The 24,778-nt window shown below is 43.0% G+C and overlaps 2 protein-coding genes across 3 annotated transcripts in view; one reads left to right on the forward strand and one right to left on the reverse strand.

Annotated features, from left to right (window-relative positions):
- Positions 1-12,524, reverse strand: PHAX (phosphorylated adaptor for RNA export). 2 transcript variants are annotated; one of them, XM_035100133.2, is made up of 5 exons: positions 12,354-12,522; positions 5,839-6,464; positions 3,690-3,810; positions 3,413-3,496; positions 1-1,976 (listed from the first exon to the last, which is right to left on the reverse strand). In XM_035100133.2, the coding sequence occupies exons 1-5, from the start codon at positions 12,441-12,443 to the stop codon at positions 1,707-1,709; spliced, it is 1,191 nt and encodes a 396-aa protein (XP_034956024.1). In that variant the 5' UTR covers positions 12,444-12,522; the 3' UTR covers positions 1-1,706. The 2 variants fall into 2 exon arrangements, with proteins under 2 accessions (XP_034956024.1, XP_060136112.1); XM_060280129.1 differs by lacking the exon at positions 3,413-3,496 and having other exon boundaries at positions 12,354-12,524.
- Positions 12,525-17,525: 5,001 nt separating this feature from the next.
- The window catches only part of ALDH7A1 (aldehyde dehydrogenase 7 family member A1), a 28,605-nt gene continuing 21,352 nt past the window's right edge, over positions 17,526-24,778 (forward strand). Inside the window, exons 1-5 of the mRNA XM_035099986.2 lie at positions 17,526-17,729; positions 20,700-20,753; positions 21,224-21,289; positions 22,555-22,635; positions 23,046-23,169. Coding sequence (XP_034955877.2) covers positions 17,529-17,729; positions 20,700-20,753; positions 21,224-21,289; positions 22,555-22,635; positions 23,046-23,169 — 526 coding nt within the window. The 5' untranslated portion in view covers positions 17,526-17,528. The remainder of the gene's footprint in view (positions 17,730-20,699; positions 20,754-21,223; positions 21,290-22,554; positions 22,636-23,045; positions 23,170-24,778) is intronic.

Below are 24,778 nucleotides of genomic sequence, written 5' to 3' on the forward strand. Positions count from 1 at the left end.
TTTGAGAGAGCAATCCTTTATTAGCTGGCATTAACATATCATTGTTTCCACATCCGGAACAGCAGTTTTAACTTAACATTTTTGGAATGAAAACACAAAAATAAATTGGGGTTCTTTCACATAATACTCTATATCAGGCATCCCCAAACTGCGGCCCTCCAGATGTTTTCGCCTACAACTCCCATAATCCCTAGCTAACAGGACCAGTGGTCAGGGATGATGGGAATTGTAGTCCAAAACATCTGGAGGGCTGAAGTTTGGGGATGCCTACTCTATATGCATCTTGGATACCAGATACTAAGGAAAGAACATTTCTATCCTAAGAAATTTAGTTACTATGGACATCTTTAGCCTTGTTGATCTTAAATTATCTACTGATAATTGGTATACTTGTTATTTGAGCAGCAAATCACAAAACAATTAAGTCAGTGTAGTCAAGATTTAAGACAATTTAGTGCCATGAATTTTCAGCATTAAGTGATACGCAGCAGACTGTTAGACCCTCTGAAGGCTATCAGGGGACCACAGCCGTAGCCTCAACAACCCTTTTGTGAAATTGTTGGGCATTAACACAAAAATACAGAGGCAAATGAGCCAAAAGGTCAGCCTGGAAAAGTTCAGATGGGCTTTTTTTCACCCGACAAACTGTACTGTGTACAACTGCCGTGTACAATTCAACACTTGTATGTAGCTAAAGTATGCAACTCAGATCTCCCCCCCCTCCCCCGAGATATTGAAGCAAACAAAAATATGCATTTAGAAAGAGAACTATAATCCTAAATGGTAACCAAGAATCTTGAGCCTGGACTATTGGGGCTGCAATTCTGTAACCAGTTACATTGTGTTCAACACCCAACAGATTTCAGTGGTACGGTACTTAAGTACATGTAATTTGACACAATATCACACCATTAGCACAAAACTCATCAGCATAACTAAAAGTGTGGTGCAGTAAGTCCATTTGTCCTACTGCACAATATTCAAAAGTGGGGTAAGAGTTCTGCAAATTTTTGCATCTACCGCTTCAGATAGAAGAGAGGGGAAAAAGCCCAGGTACTTTGTCATTAAAACAGAACATAAATCTGAACATTCCTTACAATCTTCTAGAGAAAACACTCTCGTGGATAGTAATGCACATTCAGACAAAGGACATCTAATCCCTCTGCACTGCATTCCTTCCTATTATTAATGCTGCATCTAAAGAGACATTTTCAGTAATTTGCAAGCATTTGGAATACCGTATTAGAAAATTGTTCCCAAACTCTGCAACCACGAACACCATGCTTATTATAAATGCTTCCATGGCAGAGTAAATGTCCAAGTGTGGCATGTCAGTTTGTTGCATGTTACCTTTAGTTAAATAATACAGAAAACATTTCTATGCAGTTAGCAGGTGCCAGACATGAGTCTTACTCTGGAATGAGAATATTCAGTTTTGCTCTTACCTAGAAACTATCCCAGATTTTTTTTGGGGGGGGGGCATAGCCTAACTAGGTGCTGAGTTACATACCAAAGGAGACAGCGGATCAAAGTCTTTTCATGATCTAAAGGAAAACGGAAAACTCAAGTATGTACATTAAGTTAGAAAACAAAGGCCCTCTTCTATATACAACTAATCGCCACTTGAAAACAAGACGTAGTCTTAATATAAAAACTGCAATTTAATATATCTCACAAAAAGTATGGTCTCTCAAGTACCCGATGCATTAAAAGAGGTCTACATCGTGAGTGTGATCAATTTCAATAGCATCTTCGGGATCCAGTTTCATTTCTCCATGTCCTTCCTGCAAGTCATCCAGTGAAGCCAATGCCTCATTTGTATCACTAGCAAAAGTCTCTCGAGAAGCATCATCATATTCTTGAAGGTTGAGCCCTTTAATAGCTTTCTTCATCTTTTTCCCCAGGACCTGAATTCTCCTCTTCTTTGCTGCTTTCTTGTTCTCATACTCCTTCTGGTTTTCAACATAGAAGATTTCCTTCAAAGAGAATGTTAACACTCCATGAAGTGCCAAGGAATAATAGGCAATGTCACCTTTCAGAAACCACCACTTTCCTTTGCTAACCTTTAAACTAGTGATGAAAGCTAACTGTATGACAAAAGAACAAAAATCTCTTTTCAAGAAAGCCATATCCTTTCAAATGCTGCTACATAATATTTGAAAATTAAGACTTCAGCTCCCTAAAGTGAGAGAGATGCTCTATTTTCAACAGCTGCAAGTCTGTCTGCCCAAAATACAGAAAGGGGTATTTCTGAAGCCCATCACCACTACAGTCATTTGTTACATATTTTGAAGTTAGAAGGAAGATTTCAATTTTATGATTTCACTGATTTACTAATAGATTAGAAAAAACACAGGGAAATATGATGACTTTTTGGATTATGAAAAATGTTAAGGGATTTTTTTTTTACTGTAATGTTCTTTGAAGAGCAACCCTTCAGAGATACAGGTGTAAGCTACAAATGCTGAGACTGCTAAAAAGCCCTGAGACCATCTTGTCCCGTTCCCTACCCTTGCAGATTTTTTTGTACCTAACCTGGGAAAGTGGGGCCCAGACTGCCTCCAGCTACAAAAGCTAAGGCTGCTGAACAGACTCTTGGGCTGGGGGGTTGTTTAAGAGGGGTGTTTTTCGGTGGGAGGGAATGGTTGTTACTCTTCTTGTATCTAAATAATGATGAAAATAATGATGATAATGATAACAACAAATTATTATTATTATTATTATTATTATTATTATTATTATCCCCCCAACCACTCTGGGCGGCTTCCAACACATATAAAAACAATATAACATCAAACATTAAAAACTTCCCCATACAAGTCTGCTTTCAGGTCTCTCCTAAATGTCAATTAGTTGTTTATTTTCTTGACATCTTGAAGGGAGGGCATTCCACAGGGCCAGTGCCACTACTGAGAAGGCCCTCTGCCTGGTTCCCTGTAACCTCACCTCTCGCAACGAGGGAACCAGCAGAAGACCCTTAGAGCTGGACCTCGGTATCCGGGATGAACAATGATGGTGGAGGCTGTTTAGGGCTTTAAAGGTCAGCACCAACACTTTGAACTGTGCTCAGAAAGCATACTTTTAATAAGAATATTAAAAATTGGATCTTTAAAGAACAGCTGGTTTAACAGGATGTCAATTTTCTACTTTAGATGATGTATAAATTGAAATCAGAAGTCAGCAAGAAGAGATATACTTTAAACCAGGCACCCCCAAACTTCAGCCCTCCAGATGTTTTGGACTACAATTCCCATCATCCCTGACCACTGGTCCATGGGAGTTGTAGGCCAAAACATCTGGAGGGCCGCAGTTTGGGGATGCCTGCTTTAAACATCCTCATTTAACATTTGCTTTTCAAAGTAATCTAAAAATGTGCTGTTTTTAAATGGTTTACATATATTATGTTATTTACCTTGATTTGTTCTCCAGTTACACTAGGTGTGTTTTTCAGCAAGTTTAAATAAACTCCTCCCGGTGTTCTCCTTCTAGTGCCATTCTGCATAATGGAAAAAGAAAACTTTTTAAAGCTTTCTATAGACATAACACCTGCAATCCTATACCCTGTTCAACTCAATAGAACTTGCTGCTATAAATATGCTGTTCCTCAAAAACTCAAAATATTTTTTTAACAGGGCTCTATATTTGTTAAAAGATTAAGTATGTAGGCTGAAAAAGCAATTATTTCCTACCACTATGAAAAGGCCTCCGTTTTGTTCCACTTCAGCCGTTTCCATCAGTAGTTCAATAGATTTTTTCTTCCCAATGATTTTCACAACCCGTACGATCAGATCCTTCTTTGGCTCACAAAGCCTAAAAGGAGAAAGGAAATTCTATGAAAACTGGAAACCCTTGCATTTTGTAACCTGCTTGAATGACAAAACATAATTATGAACAAATGTACCCACTGTTACAAGTTTAGCACTATCTGACACTCGCCTAGCATTGCTGTAGTGAAGGCTCACTGTGCTGAGTTTTGGGAGGAAGGGTGGAATATATCTGAATTGGTAATACTTTTAAAAACTGAATTGTCAGCTTGTACTTTCTACATTTAATTTCCCTTGACCTTACTGCTTACCATCACTTACTCCCCCAATTTTACACGCCCCCCCCTAAGGATAACCTTCCAGGAAGGTGGGACTGCAACCCAAAATTATCTTTAGTCCTTTGAATATGGTTTAAGAATGTTTTCAGTTATTGAGAATTACAGACAGACACCTATTTTAACTGAGTATTACCAGCTATCAAATTATGAGGGTAAAGAATGGTCCAAGGATATTTTTATATTGTCTAGTCTAGTGCATGGGTAGGCAAACTAAGGCCCAGGGCTGGATCCAGCCCAATCACCTTCTAAATCCAGCCTGCGGATGGTCCGGGAACCAGCGTGTTTTTACATGAGTAGAATGTGTCCTTTTATTTAAAATGCATATCTGGGTTATTTGTGGGGCATAGGAATTCATTCATTTTTTCCCTTCAAAATATAGTCCCCCCCCAAAAAAGTCTGAGGGACAGTGGACCGCCCCCCTGCTGAAAAAGTTTGTTGACCCCTGGTCTAGTGGAACTTTTTGCCTTAAAACTTTCATTTTATAAAGTCTCATTCTCTGGAGACTAAAAGCATAGGATGCACAATGGCTAATTTGCTCCAAATTCCACATGGGACAGCTGTGCCATCTGCAACAACTGCAAACCAGGCAAACAGAAAAACTGCATTGTCCATGTTGGCCTCATAAGTATCTTCTTCGGGGGGGGGGGGGCGGAAACCTTCATGTTCTCTTCCTGACAAAGTACAAAACCGCAAAATTTTACAACTGTATCATCCCAAGGCCACAGTGGGAAACCAGAAGCACACAGCTGATAAACCAGAATTAAAAGATAATGCCATGAAAATGTTTACACATGCACAGACCCAATAATCACGACTGTAATTCTGTTTGTTCACATTACTTTTGGTTCCTATTGATATAACTTCATGCTTTTCTCCAGTGAACCACCACCCTGGTAATTTCACAAACCCCACGCAATTGTCTAGGACACAGATTTGGTTTAAAGAGGAGAAAACAAGATAGTACCAAAATGGGTTCAACGTGCATTCCTAACTTCTCACAGTGATTTTTTTAGTTGAGTCTATGTAAATCAAAATATATTTCAAGCATATTCTATGGCTGTGCAGAGGACAGTGCCACACAATTCATGTGAATAGCACACATTCTCAGTCTAAACAGCTGAATTTTATCAGCGTCCCGAGGTTTCTGTATAGTGCAGTGGGGGTTGTACTGAGTAATTCTTGGATGGCTATATAAACCTGTAATATTTTGACTGGATATCTGGGCAACTAGGAGACTTCATGCAAATAAACATTATGAAATGGGGTTCTGGTTTGGGGAAGGGCTATAGAATCTGCTTCGTATGTAGAGGCTCCCAGGTTCAACTTTACTCACAAGATCAAATTATTCAGTCAGTTTTAAGTAGAAGCCAAAGCATTCGTCTGTCCAGTCTCCATGAATTGAAACAGAAGTCTCAGAACTCTGGTTTCATGCAATGACTAAAAACGCTGGCAGGTGGGAGCAGCCAGACTGGCTCAGTTCACAGAAACTGCTTCCAAGGGTACCTGCACATTTTGCTAAAGGCTTGGTTTCTTTTTAAACGGAATCTCAATAATCTGAGCCAATGAAAGCATGGCAGTGGCGGGTGCCAGGTTGGTGACCCCTGTAATAGCTTTTCTTTAGTACCGTTATTTAAAAAAGAAAAAATAAACACCCAATGTCCTGCAAGTTTTGTTTTTGTGTAAGGTGGCATTTATTGAAAATCTGATGAAGGAGTTTTAAAAGATCAAAATCTTACCGGTAGGCAATTTCATCTGCCACTTTTTCCTCAGGATCATCTTCAGTAATTTCATACCTCCCTTTGTAATTCATTTCTTGTCTTTCACCCAATCTGTCCTTAACAGGCCGTTTCCGTTTCAAGAGGCCTTGTCCAATTTCCTCCTCCTCTTCCTCCTTTGGCAATGTCTTTTTGTCATCCTGCATATATTCATCTAACTCTTTGTCTAACACTTCACCCACTTCTGGCTCAGATTCTTTCATCAGCTTTTTAGCCAACAGGTAATTGTAAGTCTCTGATGCCCGGCTTCTATCAATGCTTCCCTCCATCCCTAGAATCCCAAGTTCTGAGGCCACTGCATCTTGGTTCTGCTCCTGAAGCACTGCACCCCAGATGTTGTTGATCTTTTTACCCCCTACAGTAATCTGTTTCTGAGGGATCGGGCCAAAATTGAAAGGCTCTGGTTTAGCAGGAGGAAGATTGGAACATTTCTGTCGCTTTCGCTTCCACAGACAGCTGTCTTCGTCTGAATCCGAGAAGCTCTCATCACTGGAGTCCAAACTTTTGGTTGTGCGGTAAGGGACAGTTGGTGCACAGGGGGAAATGGCAGTTGGAAAAGATCTGGCTGAGCTGATATCATGCTCTTTCTGAAATGTAAAAAGAAAGCAAGAAAGGTGTTTGCTGTCATTGTTAAAAAGAAACATTTTATTGTGCACTAATTTGCCACCCTACTGGGGATTTTTTGTGTGCAAAACTTCCCAAGGCAAAATAGAGTGTACTTAGCCTCCTCCCTCATCATTTTACTTTTAACACTCACATGCTGCTCAATAGCATGTTTCTCTGGGAAGCTTACAATAAATTAAGTAAAATAAGTTCAAAACAAAACAAAAAGCTACATAAATGCAAACACAAAATGCACTGCACCCCCAAAATCAAAACAAAGATTTAATACCATATTATCCACAAGAAGAAGACAGGAACTAGAGTAGGAAAGGCTTCAGGTCCTCAAACAGGATACACACACAGTCTTTCACGAGAGTAAAAAAAGGGGAGAACACCCATCTGTCCAGGTCCCTACTGACATAGGATCTGAGCCCATCTCTCTCCTCTCAGTCTGACCACAGGCAAATCGGAAGCAGGGCGATGCCAAGATCCAATTTAGAGCCTCTGACACTCCGCTTCTTGCTCATTTTCTCCAAGCTCCTCATGTGTAACAGTATGCCAAATAAGAATGAATCGCTAGAAAATTGTGATCAAGACTCTAGGTAAAGCTCACTTCCAGTTCTCTCTCTCACACACAGCCCCTTTAACCTTTAAGCGACGGTACTCCAATTTGAACTGAACAGGTATTGAATTTCAAAGTGACTTACAGTATTGAATAGATAATCAGCTTTCACTCCCTCCTATCCAACTGGTCAGTTAAAGCGTTATAAACTTCTGAGTACCATTCCGAGTGCACAAGAACAATTCTGCTAGATCAGGCCAGTGGCCCATCTAATCCAGCCTCCTGTTCTCAGATAGAAGCTCGTGAGAAACTGGCAATCGGGACCTGGGCACAAGAGCACTCTACCGGACTGCAGTTTCCTGGTGTTCAGGCACAATACTACCTCCAACAGTAGAGCAAGAACACAACCATCCTGTTTAGTGGTCATTGCTAGTCTTCTCCTCCATGAATTTTGTCTTTTAAAACTTTCTAAGCTGATGGCTGGACGCGGGTGGCGCTGTGGGTTAAACCACTGAGCCTAGGGCTTGCCAATCTGAAGGTTGGCAGTTCAAATCCCCGCGACGGGGTGAGCTCCCGTTGCTCGGTCCCTGCTCCTGCCAACCTAGCAGTTCGGCAGGAAGGTAAACAGTGTTTCCGTGCGCTGCTCTGGTTTGCCAGAAGCAGCTTAGTCATGCTGGCCACATGACCCGGAAGCTGTATGCCTGCTCCCTCGGCCAGTAAAGCGAGATGAGCGCTGCAACCCCAGAGTTGTCTGCGACTGGACCTAATGGTCATGGGTCCCTTTACCTTTACCTTTAAGCTGATGGCACTGGAACCCCGTGGGAGCAATTTCCATAGCTCAAATATGCCCTGAAGAATTACTTTATTTCACCTGATTCTTCTTGCATTCAGCTACATTGGATGACCATGAGTTCTAATACTATGAAGGAGAGAAATGTTTATCCACTTTCTCAGTCCAGCAACATCTGAGGACCCAAGGCTCCCGCACACTGGGTTAGAACATTTTTGCTGCTGTCGCAAGAAATGAGTTTCAGCATTTTGCACAGTATCTAAACTACAGTACTAGTTTTCAACATGGAGATCATATCTCCACTCAGTGAAGACCATACTTCTAGGCACTTTTATTTGGAAGGAATCCTCCTCTGAATCACTAGAACTTTCATTCAAAGAAATATGTTCATGACTGCCCTGTAATTGGCTTTGGCAATCTAACCTTTTTCATGACATAGCTTTAAGGTTAAAATACCACACTGATTTGCACCATTCTCTTCGAAACTCAAATAAATTCGCCCACCACCAAGCTTCCAAGTACCTAAGGAGGCTGAAAACCACAGTGGATTGGTTTAAATCATCAAGGGGGAAATGGGCCAATTGAAAAAAAAATGATTTAAAATGGGAAATAAATGTATTTCCAGGGAAAGTGTGTATATCACGTGGTTGCTGCAATGATTAGAACAAATTGGCTGGAAACTATTTAGAGTCTTACAAAACCCAGAAGCATAATGCGAACCTTACCCTCTGCATGAATTGCAGGATCTTATGTGCTTAACGAGAAACAAATTTCCGTTTAGCTCTCTGACTACACATGCAAGGAAACAAAGTGTAATCACTTTCTTGAATGTTTAACTTTCTATTCCACAAACTATTATTTGCAACTAGGTTCAAATTAGTAAGACTTAACAAGAAGCCTGCTTGTGGCCAGATAAAAGGCACGACCCTAGCCATAGAATATGGCGCCGAAAGCATTATTCCTATGCTGTAGGCACACTTATCACCCAATCACATAGCATTGGTATGCACAGCTGCTTTCTTGAGAACTCTTATTTCTCTTTGTGACAGCTTGCACAAAAGTACAGGATTTGTGTAGCGCCACGGGGGGGGGGGGGAGAATACTGGGGTCAATGAGGTTCCTGACCCCTCTTACTGGCTTTGCCTCTGCCCAGTGCTGTTATGTGGGTCCCAGCTATTTTCCTCTTGGTGAAATGCTGCTCTCAACTTCTGTTTTTATTTTATCAAATTTCAAATGCTTAATAATTTCACTTTTATGTTAAAAAAACCACACTTGTTCTGATGCATCCTATTAAAAATTCACAGCCCAGATTCCTTAATGACAACACAGAGTTACATAAAGAATGTACGATTTGTTTCTTTTTGACACCTGGAGAAGCTTCAGAAACATAGCTATTGCCATGTATCATCTGGAAGATTTACATATAAACACAGCATATATATTTTTCCCCTATTAGATATATTATGAGAATTTAGACATACTGTATATTGCACATTTGCTATTTATTTGGTTCACTTCAGCAACAGAAGGCTGCTTTCAGACTATCTTGGTCACATAATGAAATATTTAACTATGTTGTGTTTGAAGGATATCTGATAGTGTTACCAGTACATTTCAGCAGAGCCTAAATTCTTGAGTTCTATTACTACTCAAGGCCTCAGTGTCACAGTCAGATTTTAGGGGAAATGTTGAAAGCTCAAACAAGAAAAGCAGCCCATTTTTGTCATCACAGAGCATTACCCTGTGTTGTTTTACAAAAACCTAGCATAGATACATGCATGGAGACTAAAGAGACAAATATAAAAAGCAAGCAAAGTGAGCACATATTAGTTTTAAACAATTAGGTGGGGAACCTGTGGCCCTCCAGATGTTGTCAGACTACAACTCCCATCAACCTGATCATTCACGGTAATAACTGGGGCTGATGGGAGTTGCAGTCCAACAATGTTACTGCGAGCTTTCTAACAAGGAGGAGTGCAGAATGAAAGACTAGGAGAGGTAGAATAATACACCACTGACTCCACTTTAGCCACCAGCCCCCAAACTATCAGTGTTATGATCAGCTTACAGCAAGTTGCCCTTGCAAAGTGTAAACATGCAAGTGGCTATTTGAAAGGCCCACACTGACCTGACTTTCTAAGCGGAACAATTTTTAGTTTAGCTACTGTAGTCAAGGTTTGCTTTGCATTAACAGTCCTCAGCAAGTCTAGCATCACATTTCCACTGGGCTAGCTCTGCCTACAGCAAAATTTTGGTGGGAGAAAGGAAAATTGCTAACACTCACAAAAAGTTCAAATAATAGGTCTTTCAAGTGCAGCCAATTGAGCTTTGATGGGCTTGGGCACAGCCCTCTAGGTCAGGCATCCCCAAACTTCGGCCCTCCAGATGTTTTAAACTACAATTCCCATCATCCCTGACCACCAGTCCTGTTAGCTAGGGATCATGGGAGTTGTAGGCCAAAACATCTGGAGGGCCATCATTCAACAAAGCCCAGCAGCAGGTGGTTTCCACAGATGGGTGTGGGAAGAAATGGCCATGGGTCCAAAAATTTCACAGCAATACATTGTCTAAATTTGAGTGCATAGATGTTCTAAGTCCTCCTCCAGTCCATCCCCAGTTACCACTTCCCATAGCCAGAAATGTAGAAATACTATGCTCAGACTTATAAGCACCATCTCCCACATGTGTGGCATAAAGGGTACATCCATAAGTAGACACGCCTACAATCCTTCCACCCCTTTCTGAGGCTGAAAACATGTAAAAACTGAGGACATGCCTACGGAATATCAAATGTATCTCACTGATTTCTACTGGATGCATAACATTTCTATGCTGAGCTTTGAAACAGCGTGGATCTTCACAAAAAATAACATTATCTTGTTAGTTTTGATACAGGTAATTTTATGTAAAATATGTAAAGAGTTCTACCACATTTTTTACTTAGCCATACCAGAAGTGAAGGTAATATAATGATGAATATCATTTGCTCTACAGAAACTAGCTGAAAAGTCCACAAGCTTGGAAAATGAATGATGCAGATTTGTATTTATTTTAGTTCCAAACACACGTAAGCTGACCAATTTGGCATAGGCTTAAAGCTTTGGTTGAATACCTTTCAGGAAAATGAGTCTCCTCTACTTCGTGACACCATTATGTATTCTCTTTTCCAATCTAATGATAAGACAAAAGCAGCACAGTCCTAAACATACAAGCCAAAATTTGATACAGGGGTAGTTTGAACACACCATTTGAAATCTCTTTTGGACTGTATTCAGCACCCCACATCTCTACTAGCACAAGGAGAATTTGGTGGCAATCTTGTTAAGAGCAGTTGATGCAGGCAAACACTAATTATAATAGTTTCTTTAAAGTTAGAAAGCCAAACATTATTTAGTTAGAAAGCCAGGTCAATGTGGCCCTCGAAACAGCTACACGCGGAGTTGCTCCTTTCAAGTACAAACTGCTGTAAGCAAATCAAGGAGGCTTGGTCGGGGGGGGGGGGGGGAGATTAAGACCATGTCTGCGTCCATACACTGTTAGAGAGCCATCACTATCTAGTGCCAAGTGTCCCCAAAACCGAAGTCCATACATGTGTCCCACAGGTTCCCCTGCTTCTGCTGAAGCTTGAAAGAAACATTATATTGTTGCCAACAGAATAGGATGCAGAGTGTCCTTGGTTGCAGGAGATTTGTGTGGCGGCAGCCCATGACAGTTTCTCTGATTTACAAATGTTCACGCAGGCCCCCAAAGTTTGGAGACTCCTGGTCTAGTAGAGACAACTAGATATGGATCAAGGAGAAATGAGCCCAAGGTGTCTGCCCGGCTTGGAGAGGGAGGCACGAGGCTCAGATGAATCCAAGATCCGTCCTGCCACCTTCCCAATGCCATCCGAGTATCCCATCGGAGCCCTGGCACCTCCTTCCCAAAGCCCAGGAAACTCCTGACCGGCTTAGGGATGGAGCCGTGAGGCTCACGCACACATCAGGATGTCACACGCATGATGTTGCCCCCCCCCCCACAACCTGGCGCCTCTGGCCCTCAACTGCTCCTCCACGAAAAAATTTCACCGCACACGTTGTTGCGCGCTCAGTTTAAGGTGCCGTTTGCCCCCCGCCCCCTAGCTCCCGTTTCTAGGCGTGGCTCATGCATGGGGAAACGAGCTGGACCCCAGGATCTCCCCAGCGGGCACCACCAGACAGGTGACGTTAGGCTCCATCCCGCCAGCGGCCCGGGGGGGGGGGCAAAATGCGCCTGGCGAATTTCGAAGGCAGCCAACGGGGCTCCGGCGAACGTTTGTGGAGAACAGCATCTCCTGTTCTTGGCGGCCGCCGCGAAGGCAAAAGCGAAACGCAGGGGGGGGGGAGGCCGCAAGCCGGGGCCGCCCCCTCGCTCGCTTCGCCGCGGCTTTTTCCTCAGGAAAGGGAGCGCGGAGCTGCTCTCGGCCTCCGCCGACCAGGCGGGCCCCCAGACGGGCCCGAGCCGCCGGGGAAAGAAGCGGTCGCCGCCGGGCAGCGGCCTCACCTGCGGGGGGCTCCTGGCGGAGGTGGGCATTTCGCAGTCGGAGCCCGAGATCTCCCCTTCCTCTTCCATCCCGCGAGCCTCCAGCGCCATCTTTCCCGGCTCCTCAGCCAGCGCGGGAGGAGCGCGCGGGAAAGGGCCCGGCCTTAGCCGAGCCAGGACTACGGCGCCCACAATCCTTTGCGCCCGGAGGGGCGGCGGACGGCGGGACCACCCTTCCGAGAGGCATGCCGGGACTTGTAGTCCGGGCTTGCCGCTTTTGTCGCTGTGGGAAAGGCTACGCCACCTGAGTGGCGGGGCGGGGGAGAGAGAGAAATGGAGACTATGCGCGTACTTTCTTAAAGCAAGGAAATGTTTAATAAAAATTATATTATTCAAAACAAAAACCAGGCACACACGAACGACGGTCTCAGCGTGACACGCTCCATATTTCATTCACAAAGATGTCAGGGCTAAATGCAGCTCTAGGCATCGATCCATCCAGGAACAAAGACAATGGAAGAAGAGAAATGCCTCCAGAGAGAGAGATGTTAAAAAAAGAATGTGTCCAGTTGGATCTAACTATACAGCATACCCTCCAACATTTCTCCGATGAAAATAGGGACGTCACCTATTCTATTATTATTGTTACTGTTAGTTTTTTTTTTAATCATTATAAAATAACCGTGGCTGGGTTGCCCCAGCCATTCTGGGAGGCTTCCAACATATATAAAAACATAATAAACATTTAAAAAACTTCCTTATCCAAGGCTGAGTTCAGATGTCTTCTAAAGGTTGTCTAGTTACTTATCTCCTTGGGTCAGGGGTCACATAACTTCACACCCTCCAATATTTCTCTGATAAAAATATGGACTCCCTATACAGTATTATTATTATTATTATTATTATTATTATTATTATTATTATTATTATTATTATATTCCGCACATCTGGCTGGGTTGCCCCAGCCACTCTGGGCAGCTTCCAACATATATAAAAACACAATAAAACGTTAAATGTTAAACTTCCCTATACTGTACAGGCTGCCTTCAGGTATCTTCTAAAGCAGGCACAGGCAACCTTGGCTCTTCAGATGTTTTGGAACTACAACTCCCATGATCCCTGACCACTGGCCCTGTTAGCTAGGGATCATGGGAGTTGTAGTTCCAAAACATCTGGAGCGCCAAGGTTGCCCCTATGCCTGTTCTAAAGGTTGTCTAGTTACCAGTACTTGTCTCCTTGGTTCGGGGGTTGCTGTTGCATAACTCCATAGCCTCCAACATTCCTCCCATAAAAACAGGGCTGTCCTATTCTGTTGTTGCTGTTGCTGTTGCTGTTGCTGTTGTTGTTGTTGTTACACTCTGCACATCTGACTGGCTTCCAACAATATAAAATATAATAAAACATCCAACATTTCCCCAATGAAAATAGAGACGCCCTATTCTATTGGGGAAAAAGGAGGAATTTGAGAAGGAACTGCTGAAAAGATTTTCAGCAGATCCAAGGAAACGTGCTTAAGATAAAAAGGCATGTTCTTTGTGATTTTGTAAAATATACCTGTTAACAGCATGAAAGGTACTGGTACTCCCTGGTGTTAATTTTTTATTTTCTGTAACTTCCTGGTTTTCAAATGACTGAAGGTTTTTACAGATTTTCCTGAGCGCTTGGGGTCAAAAGAAAGCAATTTTAAACAGCCGTTGTATTAAACGTATTGCCTAAAACAGTGGATTCAGAGATAGAAGGCTTGTCTAATATTGTAGTTTTGCTGGAGCACTGAGGCTTGTTCTCTTTTCCCAATCGGAAAAATGTAAGGACTTGATACATTTTTGGCATGTGACTATCACAGCTCAAGGCCTAGATAGAAGGAAGGTTGTGCATGCTTATGTAAATCGTCCGTGTACTTTTCATTTTCTCATTTATCTCTGTCTTTTCATTCATGTTATTGTTAGAAGCTTAACTGAGTAGGATTTCTTGCCCCACAGTTACATGGTGTAGAACAGTGGTTCCCAACAGGTGGTCCGGGGACCCCCAGGGGTCCGCGAGCTATGCCAGAGGGGTCCGCAAGATGCTATTAGAATAAAAAATATATTAAATATATTTCGTATGATAACAGATTTTTGTTTTGGCCGCTTCCTGCATGAGCAGAGTCTAGCGCAAGACTAGAATTAGATAGAGGCAGTAGTTCTGCTGTATGCCGTTAGGGGTGCTTTACAAACACTACTGTTTTGCAAAGAGGCAGCGCGCACATTCTACTAACGCTCACCTCCCCAAGATGCTTTGCGCGCATCGGCTTCATTTGTGCGCTACTGCGCAGGTACCCCGTCTTCTCCATTCCCCTCCCTCCTCCCCGGCGCGTGCTGCCTCTTTGCAAAACAGTAGTGTTTGTAAACAAAGCAAGCATTTTCTTCCATGGGTTTCATGAAAAACAAATATAGGAATCGGCTCGACATGCGGTCGGATTTCAGAGTGAAAGTTGCAAGTTTGGAACCTAATATTTCAGAAATAATGGACTCAAAGGACAGATTTAACTCATCTCATTAAGAACTGAAAATTAAAACTAACTGTATACTGATGGAGTACTCTGTTGTAACTGTAAAAAACGTATAAATATAAAATATAAAAAGACTCTTAATTTGGCTCACACTTTTTAATTTTAGGATTAGGAATTAATGGGGGTCCTTGTCACAATAGCGGCTTGATGAGGGGTCCTCAAGAAAATTTTGTTGGGAACCCCTGGTGTAGAAAAATTACTGATCAGTTCAATTTGTTGAATGATTTGCCTATGCAGTGATTTAAATCCCGGTCCATAAACAGCCTTAAAAATATACATGTCTATGAGCTCCAGAACATAGGCAGACCACATTTCCCAAATGAATGAGCAACCATTTCCGTGATTCCCCGCCCCCATTCCACCTGCATTACACGTCAAGATCAGGACCAAGGTATGTAGCACTGAGCAAAGGGGAAAGTGGCGTCTTTTTAGCTGAAAAACCAGATACCTCAGGGCACCTCTCAGACTTCATTGCCTCTTTGCCAGATGTCAGAGTCAGAACTTGTGAACAAAATCTCTGTGAAGTAGGGTCACCCGAGTTCATAATCTCTGCGAGGCTTCTAGTCAATTTCAAAGGCTTGTGCCTGGGCTGCTCGCCTTTCTAGGGGCTCATTGTGACAATGAATGGTATACCATGGCAGTTATGGTCACATAAAACCTTTTAATTAAGTGAAATTGGAAGCTGCTCTTTAAGTATATGTCCTTGCTTGATCTACCTCTGGAGCAGCTGAAGTTCCAACTGCATCAGAAACTGCGTAACTTACAGCCAGCTGGAGCCTACTGATGTTAGGAACTAAATTAACCTTTTAGGAATAAGACATGGTCTAAGGGTCACTAGAACTAAGTTCAAGAGATACAGTGCAGAATGAATATCTGAATGTAACAGATTTAAAATCTTTAAATTATTTAACATACAGGATAACAGGGTTGTTGGTTTTTTTAAATTTTGGCTAGCAGATTTCATGTCTATCCATTTTCAGAGCAGAGTAAGCCGTGGCTTATGGCTGTAGAAACTAGTTAGTGTGTGATTTCTCCAGTTTAGATATTGTTATGAGTTAGTGGGTGCCCTGATGCCCTTAAATTCCTGGGTGCCAGATCCTTCCCTAAATTCCTGGGTTTAGTGGGTGTTGGAGTTTGATCAATGTCTGGAGTATTAAAACCCAACCTGATGGACGGGGTACTATCATCATCATCATCATCATCATCATCATCATCATCATCATTAAAATGAGTTGCCAGATGCTGGATTTAGCAAAGTGTTAAAGCATATTGACTTTCTGCTATATTGCTTCAATTTATGACCACCAGAGACTTTCAGAGACTTAATAGATTTCTGCTTTATTGTTCATGTTTCGAAGAGAATCATCTAAGAGTTGGTTACATTGTTCATACATGTTAAGTTTTATGTTCTGTTTAGACATCATAAAGAGTTGATATTATACATTGCATGTTTGTATATGGTCGTGTGTTGCTTTGGTTTTGATTCACGCCCATTGGTTGGACAGCCATCTGCAAGGATGCTTTAGTTGAGATTCGTGCATTGCAGGGGGTTGGACTAGATGACTCTCAGGGGTCCCTTCCAACTTTACCACTCTATGCACAGAAAGCATTACATGTCGGTTTGTGCCAAGCAGCAGCAGCAACTAAACCACACAGAGCAAGGCTGCAGACATGCGCTTAGTAAGCGGGCATAGCTGCAGCTGACTTAGCCAGAGTCCCCATGGGACATATTTCAGTTGCCATATTTCAAACAATGAATATCTAGACAGATAAGCTAATTTTTGGCATAGTTGTTGAGCTTTTTTGCAAAATAAAAATAGAAAAAAGAGTTTTGCCATATGTCTGGATTTTTCTGGACATTTAAGCGATTTCCACCCAGATGCTGTTTGCTATGGCAGAATGCCCCCTATGCCCGGGAATTTCCGGATGTATATATGTCAACCCTAAGTAATGGGAACAGAACCGGATAAATTGCATGAAAATGACAGTAGTGGATTGGAAACAGGCAAAAAAGGAGGGTTTCCGTGTTTCAAAAATTAAAATTCCTGACTCAGATCTGTTTGAGCTTTTTTTTTAGGAAGCCCACAAAATTGTTGAGCGGTTTTTTATAATAGAAACCCACCAAAATGGTTGAGCTTTCTTTTGCGAACAATCCCAAATGGTTGGACTTTTCTAGAGGGGAGAACTTCCCTCCAAAATAGTGATCTTCCAATTGGGGAGCTGTTTCCGCCTCTTTCCCCATCGCGTTGCCATACCTCCTGTTTTCCCGGCCCAAAATCCTCCCCTGATCTTCAGAAAACAGGGATTTTCCTGAGTGACTCGTGGCAAGCCTGCTTTTGGAGTTCTTTCCCTGAGAAATCGGCTTGCCGCGCACCCGGATTTCCCTGGACCCCTGCCACTAGAGACAGCTGTGACAGTCCGGGACATCCCGGACGCGTGGCAACGGCCGGCGAGAGGGGCGTCGCTTTCCCCAGCGTCACCTGAGGGGGGGGGCGAGGAAAGCTCTGCGCTCGCCTCGCCGCCGATTGGACGCGCCTCCGCCTGGTCCGTGGGCGGGGTGCCCTGCCGCCCAATCCTCGCCGTCGGAATGGGTTTCGGGGGGCGTGGCGGAGCCTCTCCCCCTCCGCAGCCTCCTGGCAGGCGCGCATATGGCTCTGGGCGGCGCGATGCTGAGGTCGGCGCTCCGCCTTTGCGCTCTGTCGGGACGCGTTCGCTTGGCCTCCGCCGCTTCCACCGCCTCCATGTCGACGCTGCTGATCAGCCAAGGCCGCTACTCGTGGCTCCAGGAGCTGGGGCTTCGCGAGGAGAACGAGGGCGTCTACAATGGCTCCTGGGGAGGCCGAGGAGAGGTAGGCAGCCACGGGCAGGAGCAAGCCTGAAAGTCACCGCAGCCAAATTTGGAGCGAGCTACGAAGTCCAATCCGGATTTGGAAATCTGCATGTGCTCCTGAGCATAGACATCTGACTTTAGCAGAGTTTCCAGAAACAGCTTTATTACTATTATTACTACTATTTTCATTGTACTATATACATTGTAACCAGCGCCGGATTTACGTATAAGCTAAACAAGCTATAGCTTAGGGCCCCACTCTCTTGCCCCCCCCCAAAAAAATTAACGTTAATATTAATATAAGTAAAGGTACCCCTGACCATTAGGTCCAGTCGCAGACGACTCTGGGATTGTGGCGCTCATCTCGCTTTATTGGCCGAGGGAGCTGGCATACAGCTTCCGGGTCATGTGGCCAGCATGACTAAGCCGCTTCTGGTGAAACCAGAGCAGCGCACGTAAACACCATTTTCCTTCCTGCCAGAGCGGTACCTATTTATCTACTTGCACTTTGATGTGCTTTCGAACTGCTAGTTTGGCAGGAGCTGGGACTGAACAACGGGAGCTCACCCCATCGTGGGGATTCGAACCGCTGACCTCCTGATTGGCAAGCCCTAGGCTCTGTGGTTTAGACCACAGCGCCACCCTCGTCCCTCTAATATTAATATACTTCTTCTTAATTGCAATTCAGTTCCACAATTACTTTAATCCTCTCTTCTAGGACAGAATCTGCTTTTTTCTGGGGGGGGATGGGGATGCAGGGGTATGCATCCCCCTAAATAAATTTAAGGAACCCCAGAAAGGGGGGGAAGGAAGTCAAGTTTTGATATGTTAAAATGATTGTAAAATTATTGAAATGTATAAAATTGAAAATCATGAATTAAAAATCCTCTCTTTTCATATCTAATACATGTTTTCCAAACTGCACGCTTTTACGATGACCCTGCCAACGTCTTGATCTGTTTTCAGCTTATTATTTAAACTTTTTTATATTTTTCATTTGTATACATTGCAACAATTATTTAGCCATAATTGTAACATTTTTACTTTCAGCTCCCTTCCCCTTCTTCCTGCAGTCCCTTGCATTTATTTCCATCCTTTCCTGCATGCTCCAAATTGTCTTATTCTTTTAATGCTCTCTTCTCATATCTATCTTACATGTTTTCAAAGGTGCAAGTTTTTATGATAATCCTGCCAATGTCTTCCCACCATCCCTAACCTCTGGTCCTACTATCTTGGCATGATGGGAGTTGTAGTCCTCAAAAAGCAGCTGACTTTGGGAAACCCCCCACTTTAGAGGAAGGCTAAAAAGTCAGCAAAGATTATCTGAAAGCAAAATACAGTGATATATTGTGGTTAATTAACACCAAAGCGTTGGTAGCAAGTTAGCCCTTGCTGGGGCATGTCTAACACCCCCAAGTGGAGCGATTTTTATTTGAAAAAGCCATCTTCCCAAGCAGCACAAGGGTGGCACAATTGCATTTCCCGAGAAACTGCAATTTCTGAAGTTCTGCAATGGCCAAGTACAGCTACCGCCATGTTGCTTTCGGAAGTCGAAATGTCCTCAGGTTTATGATGTGAGATTTGTGCCCGTTCATATTCTTTTGCATGGAGAATGGCCGGTCCTAGATAAGGAAATGCCTTTCAGATGGTGCTTTGAAAAAGGAGCCTGCCTTTTAATGTGTAACCTTTCGGTGGTTTTGAAACACAATTGATTTTGTCTATCTTTTAACAAATATGTTGCCCTTTACCAGTTGCCACAGTCTGTTTCCTGGCCGGAATCAGCAGGAGAAAGGGACACATCAATCATTAATATTGTTGGGCTGATAAAATGTTTTTCCTTTGGCTATGCTCCTACGTTTGGACCTCTTTCCAGAGATGCTTGGATACCCTGCTTGGAGGGCTCCCAAAGGCGTCTAGCCGGCCACTGTAGGTGGATGCTGGTCGAGAGGGAGGGATTCCAGACCCAGTAGTAGTTATTTATCATGCATATGTATAGCCTGCTCTTTAATAAGATCAAAATACTGTAATATCCAGAATATCAAACCATAAGAATATGGAAACATGCTACTTATGGCTCTTGCAGTGCATGCCTCTGTATCTGCCTGGTCACTTTGGCAGAGAAGGAACTACTTCTGGATCACCAAGCAAGACAAAAATATATAATTGGCTGCTAACTCTTGTGTACACCAGAAGAATAATAATTATTTATACCCCGCCCATCTGGCTGGGTTTCCCCAGCCACTCTGGGCAGCTCCCAACAAAATACCAAAAATACAATAAAAAAATCAAACATTAAAAACTTCCCTAAACAGGGCTGCCTTCAGAAAGTGAGATAGTAGTTTATTTCCTTGACATCTGATGGGAAGGCATTCCACAGGGCGGGTGCCACTACCGAGAAGGCCCTCTGCCTGATTCCCTGTAACCTAACTTCTTGCAGTTAGGGAACCACCAGAAGATGCTCAGAGCTGGACCTCAGTGTCAGGGCTGAATGATGGGGATGGAGACGCTCCTTCAGGTATACTGGGCTGAGGTCAGGCTGCTATATGCGATGGGCAGAACAGCCCTATGCATATACTTAATAATCTGCTTAGAAGTGAATCCCATTGACTTCGGCCTTAAATGCACTCGGGAGAAGAAATATAATTGCCTCAATCCAGGGATGGGCAGCGGAAGCCTGCCTGTTTTGTGCGATGGTCCCATCTCTTCCCAGAGCAAGGCGGCTTCATAGGAATCCAAACTCAGAATCTGTGCATCATGTTATGGGTTTTCCCCATGACACTACTGCCCATTGTGCCCATGCATGTGGCCCAAGCCTGCTTTGGTGTGCAGATTGTGGTTCTCATTCGGGTGCAGATCAGTGTGAGTGTATTCAGACTGAGATATAGGACCATCCATACTATGTCCTTTCCCAATGTATAAGTGACTCTTGAACCTTAAGAAGCTATGTTCTTGTTATCTAAAGGGGCTTGGCACATCTTTCTCTCTTTAGGTCATGACGACATATTGCCCTGCAAACAATCAGCCAATTGCCAGAGTTCGTCAGGTAAGGTTCTGTCTTTCTTTCTTTGATCAAGTCTATAGATAAATGCTACACTGGAAAGTTTTGCAATACTCTTTGAATAGCCAAAGGCTAGGTTTGGAATGTCAATAAAGCTAATTGGGGAGGGGATGTGGAAAAGTAGCTGAGAGCAGTGGAAGATGGAAATTTTATGTTTGTACGCTCCCTCTGCTGGATTTAAATCACATGTGTTGAAATGGTGGTTGCGTCACAGAAATGGGTTCGTGGTATATTTCCTCTTTTATTCTACCACTTCAGGCAAACTATTTCCAAAGGTCCCAAAGCTTTTTTTATGTCCAAATAGCACCACCTTCTTCCATAAAATTAGGATTTGCTGGTTGGGTACATACTTTTTCCATTTGTTTTCTACATTCTTTGTACATTTGTTTTCTACAAGGGTCAAAAAATTACAAACGTTGTGACTGTTGTTTATTTAAAAAAATATATCCTTACAGGCTAGTATGGAAGACTATGAAGAAACACTAAAGAAAGCTAAAGAAGCCTGGAAAGTATGGGCAGAGGTAAGTTTGAATTCCTTAATATTTTTCTGAAATACAGGCAGCCTCCCGTTTACACAGGGATTCTGTTCAGAAGCACCTTTCAGGTCGGTGAAATTGCATGTAATTGAAAAAAGCATGCAAACTCCAACCCCCCGTTCTGCCCCTTTAGTGACATTTCAGTGTCATCTTAATAATAATAATGCTAATAATAATAATAATCATAATAAAATTTATACCCCGTCCACTTGGCTGGGTTTCCCCAGCCACTCTGGGGGGCTCCCAACAGAATATTAAAAACAGGATAAAACATCAAACATTAAACACTTCTCTAAGCAGGGCTGCCTTCAGATGTCTTCTAAAAGTCAGATAGTTGTTTATTTCCTTGACATCTGATGGGAGGGTGTTCCACAGGGCTGGTGCCACCACTGAGAAGGCCCTCTGCCTGGTTTCCTGGTGTTTCCAAGTCACTTCTGAGTTCGGCACAATGCGCTTACACAGAGTCGTGTGCGCATTGAATGCGCATAAACAGGGGACATGCTTTGATGAGCCACAGACTTGTTAAACTCATTTTTATTAAGCAATGCCATTAGATTCTGATCCTTTTTCCTTCATTTGTGTGAGTCCTCTTTCTGATGCTTTACGCCAGGCATCCCCAAACTTTGGCCCTCCAGATGTTTTGGACCACAATTCCCATAATCCCTGACCACTGGTCCTCTTAGCTAGGGATCATAGGAGTTGTAGGCCAAAACATCTGCTTTACGCCTTGTGCTACCACTGTAAACAGTTGCTATTAGAGTTGTGCTTTACAGATGACAGTTTGTATGGTAGATCTGTGACTTCGTTAGTACTAGAAGATTAAATGGCAACCCCAAGATTTCAAAGATGTGGGTCATAGAAAGGGAAGCCACAACTTTGGCACACTTGCATTTTTGAAAATCATCTGCATCTCTAGACAGATTTATTTCAAGCTGCTTGTCTTATGCATTCTCACAGATATATATTGCACACACAAACACAATGGGAAGTGTTCAGAAGCATCTGCATTTTTTGAAATACCAAATAAATTTTTCATCAGATTTCCCTGGAATTCAGACAAGTTGTGTCACTCAAGAAATCATCCATGGCATTTTATTTTTTTTACCTGATAGGATAAGTTACCTTGATACTTTAAATGATGTTAATAGAGATTGCCTCATCTGGATGCATGTTATTTAAGCGTACTGTTTGGGACAAAGTCCACAGTGTTTTGTAAGACTGGGCTTAAATGCGTTTCTCTCTTTGTCTAGGTTCCTGCACCCAAACGAGGAGAAATTGTGAGACAGATTGGTCATGCCCTGAGACAGAAAATCAACCTTTTGGGAAATCTGGTACGGTTTGCTGCTGCGACAGTAATCACTCTGGCTGAAAGTTTTGGAACCATGTCTAAAACACAGCCACGTCTGTAAAATAAGAAATGATACAGTTTCGCTTGTGTGAATACCATGGGGTTGCAAACCCCGACAATCGGCAACTGAGCAATAAGTGCTTGCAAAGTGCAGAGCTCTGCTTTGCCCTCGCAATTCGATTCCAAACTGCGTGGGCAAAAATGGACCACCGGTGCCATTTTGACAGCAGGCGATTGACTGCCAGCCTGTCAGACTTGACACATGGGAATGGGGGGGCGGGGATCCAGCCCACTGGTTGGTGCAATTCCTTGCCTCTGATTTATATAGTGCTTAGTAGAATATTTCCTATTCGGCGACTGAACAGGACCAACACATTTCCTTAATACCGCCAGGTTTCTTTGGAGATGGGGAAGATCTCCGCCGAGAGTGTTGGCGAAGTCCAAGAATATGTGGATGTCTGCGACTATGCCGTTGGCTTGTCCCGGATGATTGGTGGACCTGTCTTGCCTTCGGAAAGTAAGCATGTATCTTTCCCTTTTTCTCTCTGAATACATACTGGGTGCTATTAAGTAACCCAGGGCAGGAAAATCTCAGTGCTGTTAACTGTGTGGCTGCATTTCACAGCTGTTGTCTTGAGCATGTTGGCACAGTGAAGAAAATTTGTATTTTCCTCCAAGGAGCAGGTTGAGTGATGCCTTCATTGGTTCCAGCGGAATAAATTATCATCCCTGTGGATCACCTCGTATAACTCCTCAAAATGCACAAATAAATGGGATGCAACCCAGAGAGATTCTCCTTGCCAAACCTTGCTTCCCACTCAGAATTCAAAACTAGGATTGCAGCCTTGAGATAACAACAGATATAGCTTTCATTGTACGGAGCGCTCCAATTTTCAGTGAGCAGAGGTGGGAGGTTTAACCCTTCCCTTGCAGTGAGAGAATGAAGGATCGCACCTCCACTTCCCCATGTACTGTGATCCTAGTGAATATCCATGCACCTGGCATTATGATGTTTTCAGGCAGCACAGGTAAATAGGTTAAAATGGATGTATTGAATAGTATGTGTGAAATATGCGGCATTTAAGTGTAAATATGGAAACCATGGAAAGGAAGTCAACGGGTGAAGAAATTTATGGGGTTTTTGGTTTTGTGAAAAATCAATAAATAAGATTGACAAAAAATATGATTTTTTTTCAAGCAGGTAGCGGTATACAGTTAAAGTAGTTTTGTATCTTAAAAACGATATCTTGTTTCAGATTATATAAAAGCTGCCCGTGAGCACTTTTTGTCTCAAAAATTAATGAAACCGTACAGTAACTGGTGACCTGTTAGGTGTTGCACCGTTTGAGTATATTTCTTTTCTTTTTTTTTATAAATAATTTTTATTGGATTTTTATACAAACAAGACAAACAAGACATACAGTATATTTCTCTAATTAATTATGGCGTGTTTTCTAATCCAGTTCCAAATCTTATCCTTATAATATTGACTTAATCCTCCTCCTTCTTCATGCTGCCCCCCCACAAGTCCCCTCCTGCCACAAGAGGAACCTGCGAGGCGCAGCACTTCAAAGGTTCCATTTTTGTGTCTGGGCTTCCCTCCACCCCCCCCTCTCCTCCCCAGAGCACCCCCGTTTGAGTATATTTCATGGCTGTTGGAAAGCTTCACCATGCTTGTGAAGACCACTAAATTGGGAGCAACCATTGAATTAGGCTCCCGTCATGCTGGTTTGCACTCAGTACTGAAACCTGGTTTAATGCGCTCAAACCATGGTTTCTCGGGCTGGCTTGTTAAGCTAAGCAGAGTCTGTGTTGAACCGGCGCCTATGTTTTGAACACAGCAATAAGCTCAAGATTATTTTAAAAGCGGAACTTTACCGAGTCAAAGCCGTCCTCCCAAATTCTTGTGCCCCAAAGTATGCCGGAGGAAAGAGGGAGGGAGCCTGACTCTTTACTCAAGCTGGTTTTGGGCTTATCCGCTTGTAGAGCTCATCCTATGCAAACAGAGCCATTTTCTGCTTTGATGCGAAGGGCTCTGCCATTCGATTATTGACTAAAATAAGCTTGGTGCCTAAATATCACAATAAGCTTTACTACACAGTGTGCTTGTGGGGGTGGAATTTGGC

Source organism: Zootoca vivipara, chromosome 11 (assembly GCF_963506605.1).
Source record: "Zootoca vivipara chromosome 11, rZooViv1.1, whole genome shotgun sequence".
In the NCBI taxonomy this organism is placed as follows: domain Eukaryota; kingdom Metazoa; phylum Chordata; class Lepidosauria; order Squamata; family Lacertidae; genus Zootoca; species Zootoca vivipara.

Excerpts from the sequence above, each read along its gene's own strand:
- PHAX (XM_035100133.2), bottom strand. The coding sequence starts at position 12,443 with ATGGCGCTGGAGGCTCGCGGGATGGAAGAGGAAGGGGAGATCTCGGGC. Across the intron at positions 6,465-12,353 it reads CCGCCAGGAGCCCCCCGCAG|AAAGAGCATGATATCAGCTC; the intron begins GTGAGGCCGCTG and ends TTTACATTTCAG. Across the intron at positions 3,497-3,689 it reads ACGGAGGCCTTTTCATAGTG|AATGGCACTAGAAGGAGAAC; the intron begins GTAGGAAATAAT and ends TCCATTATGCAG.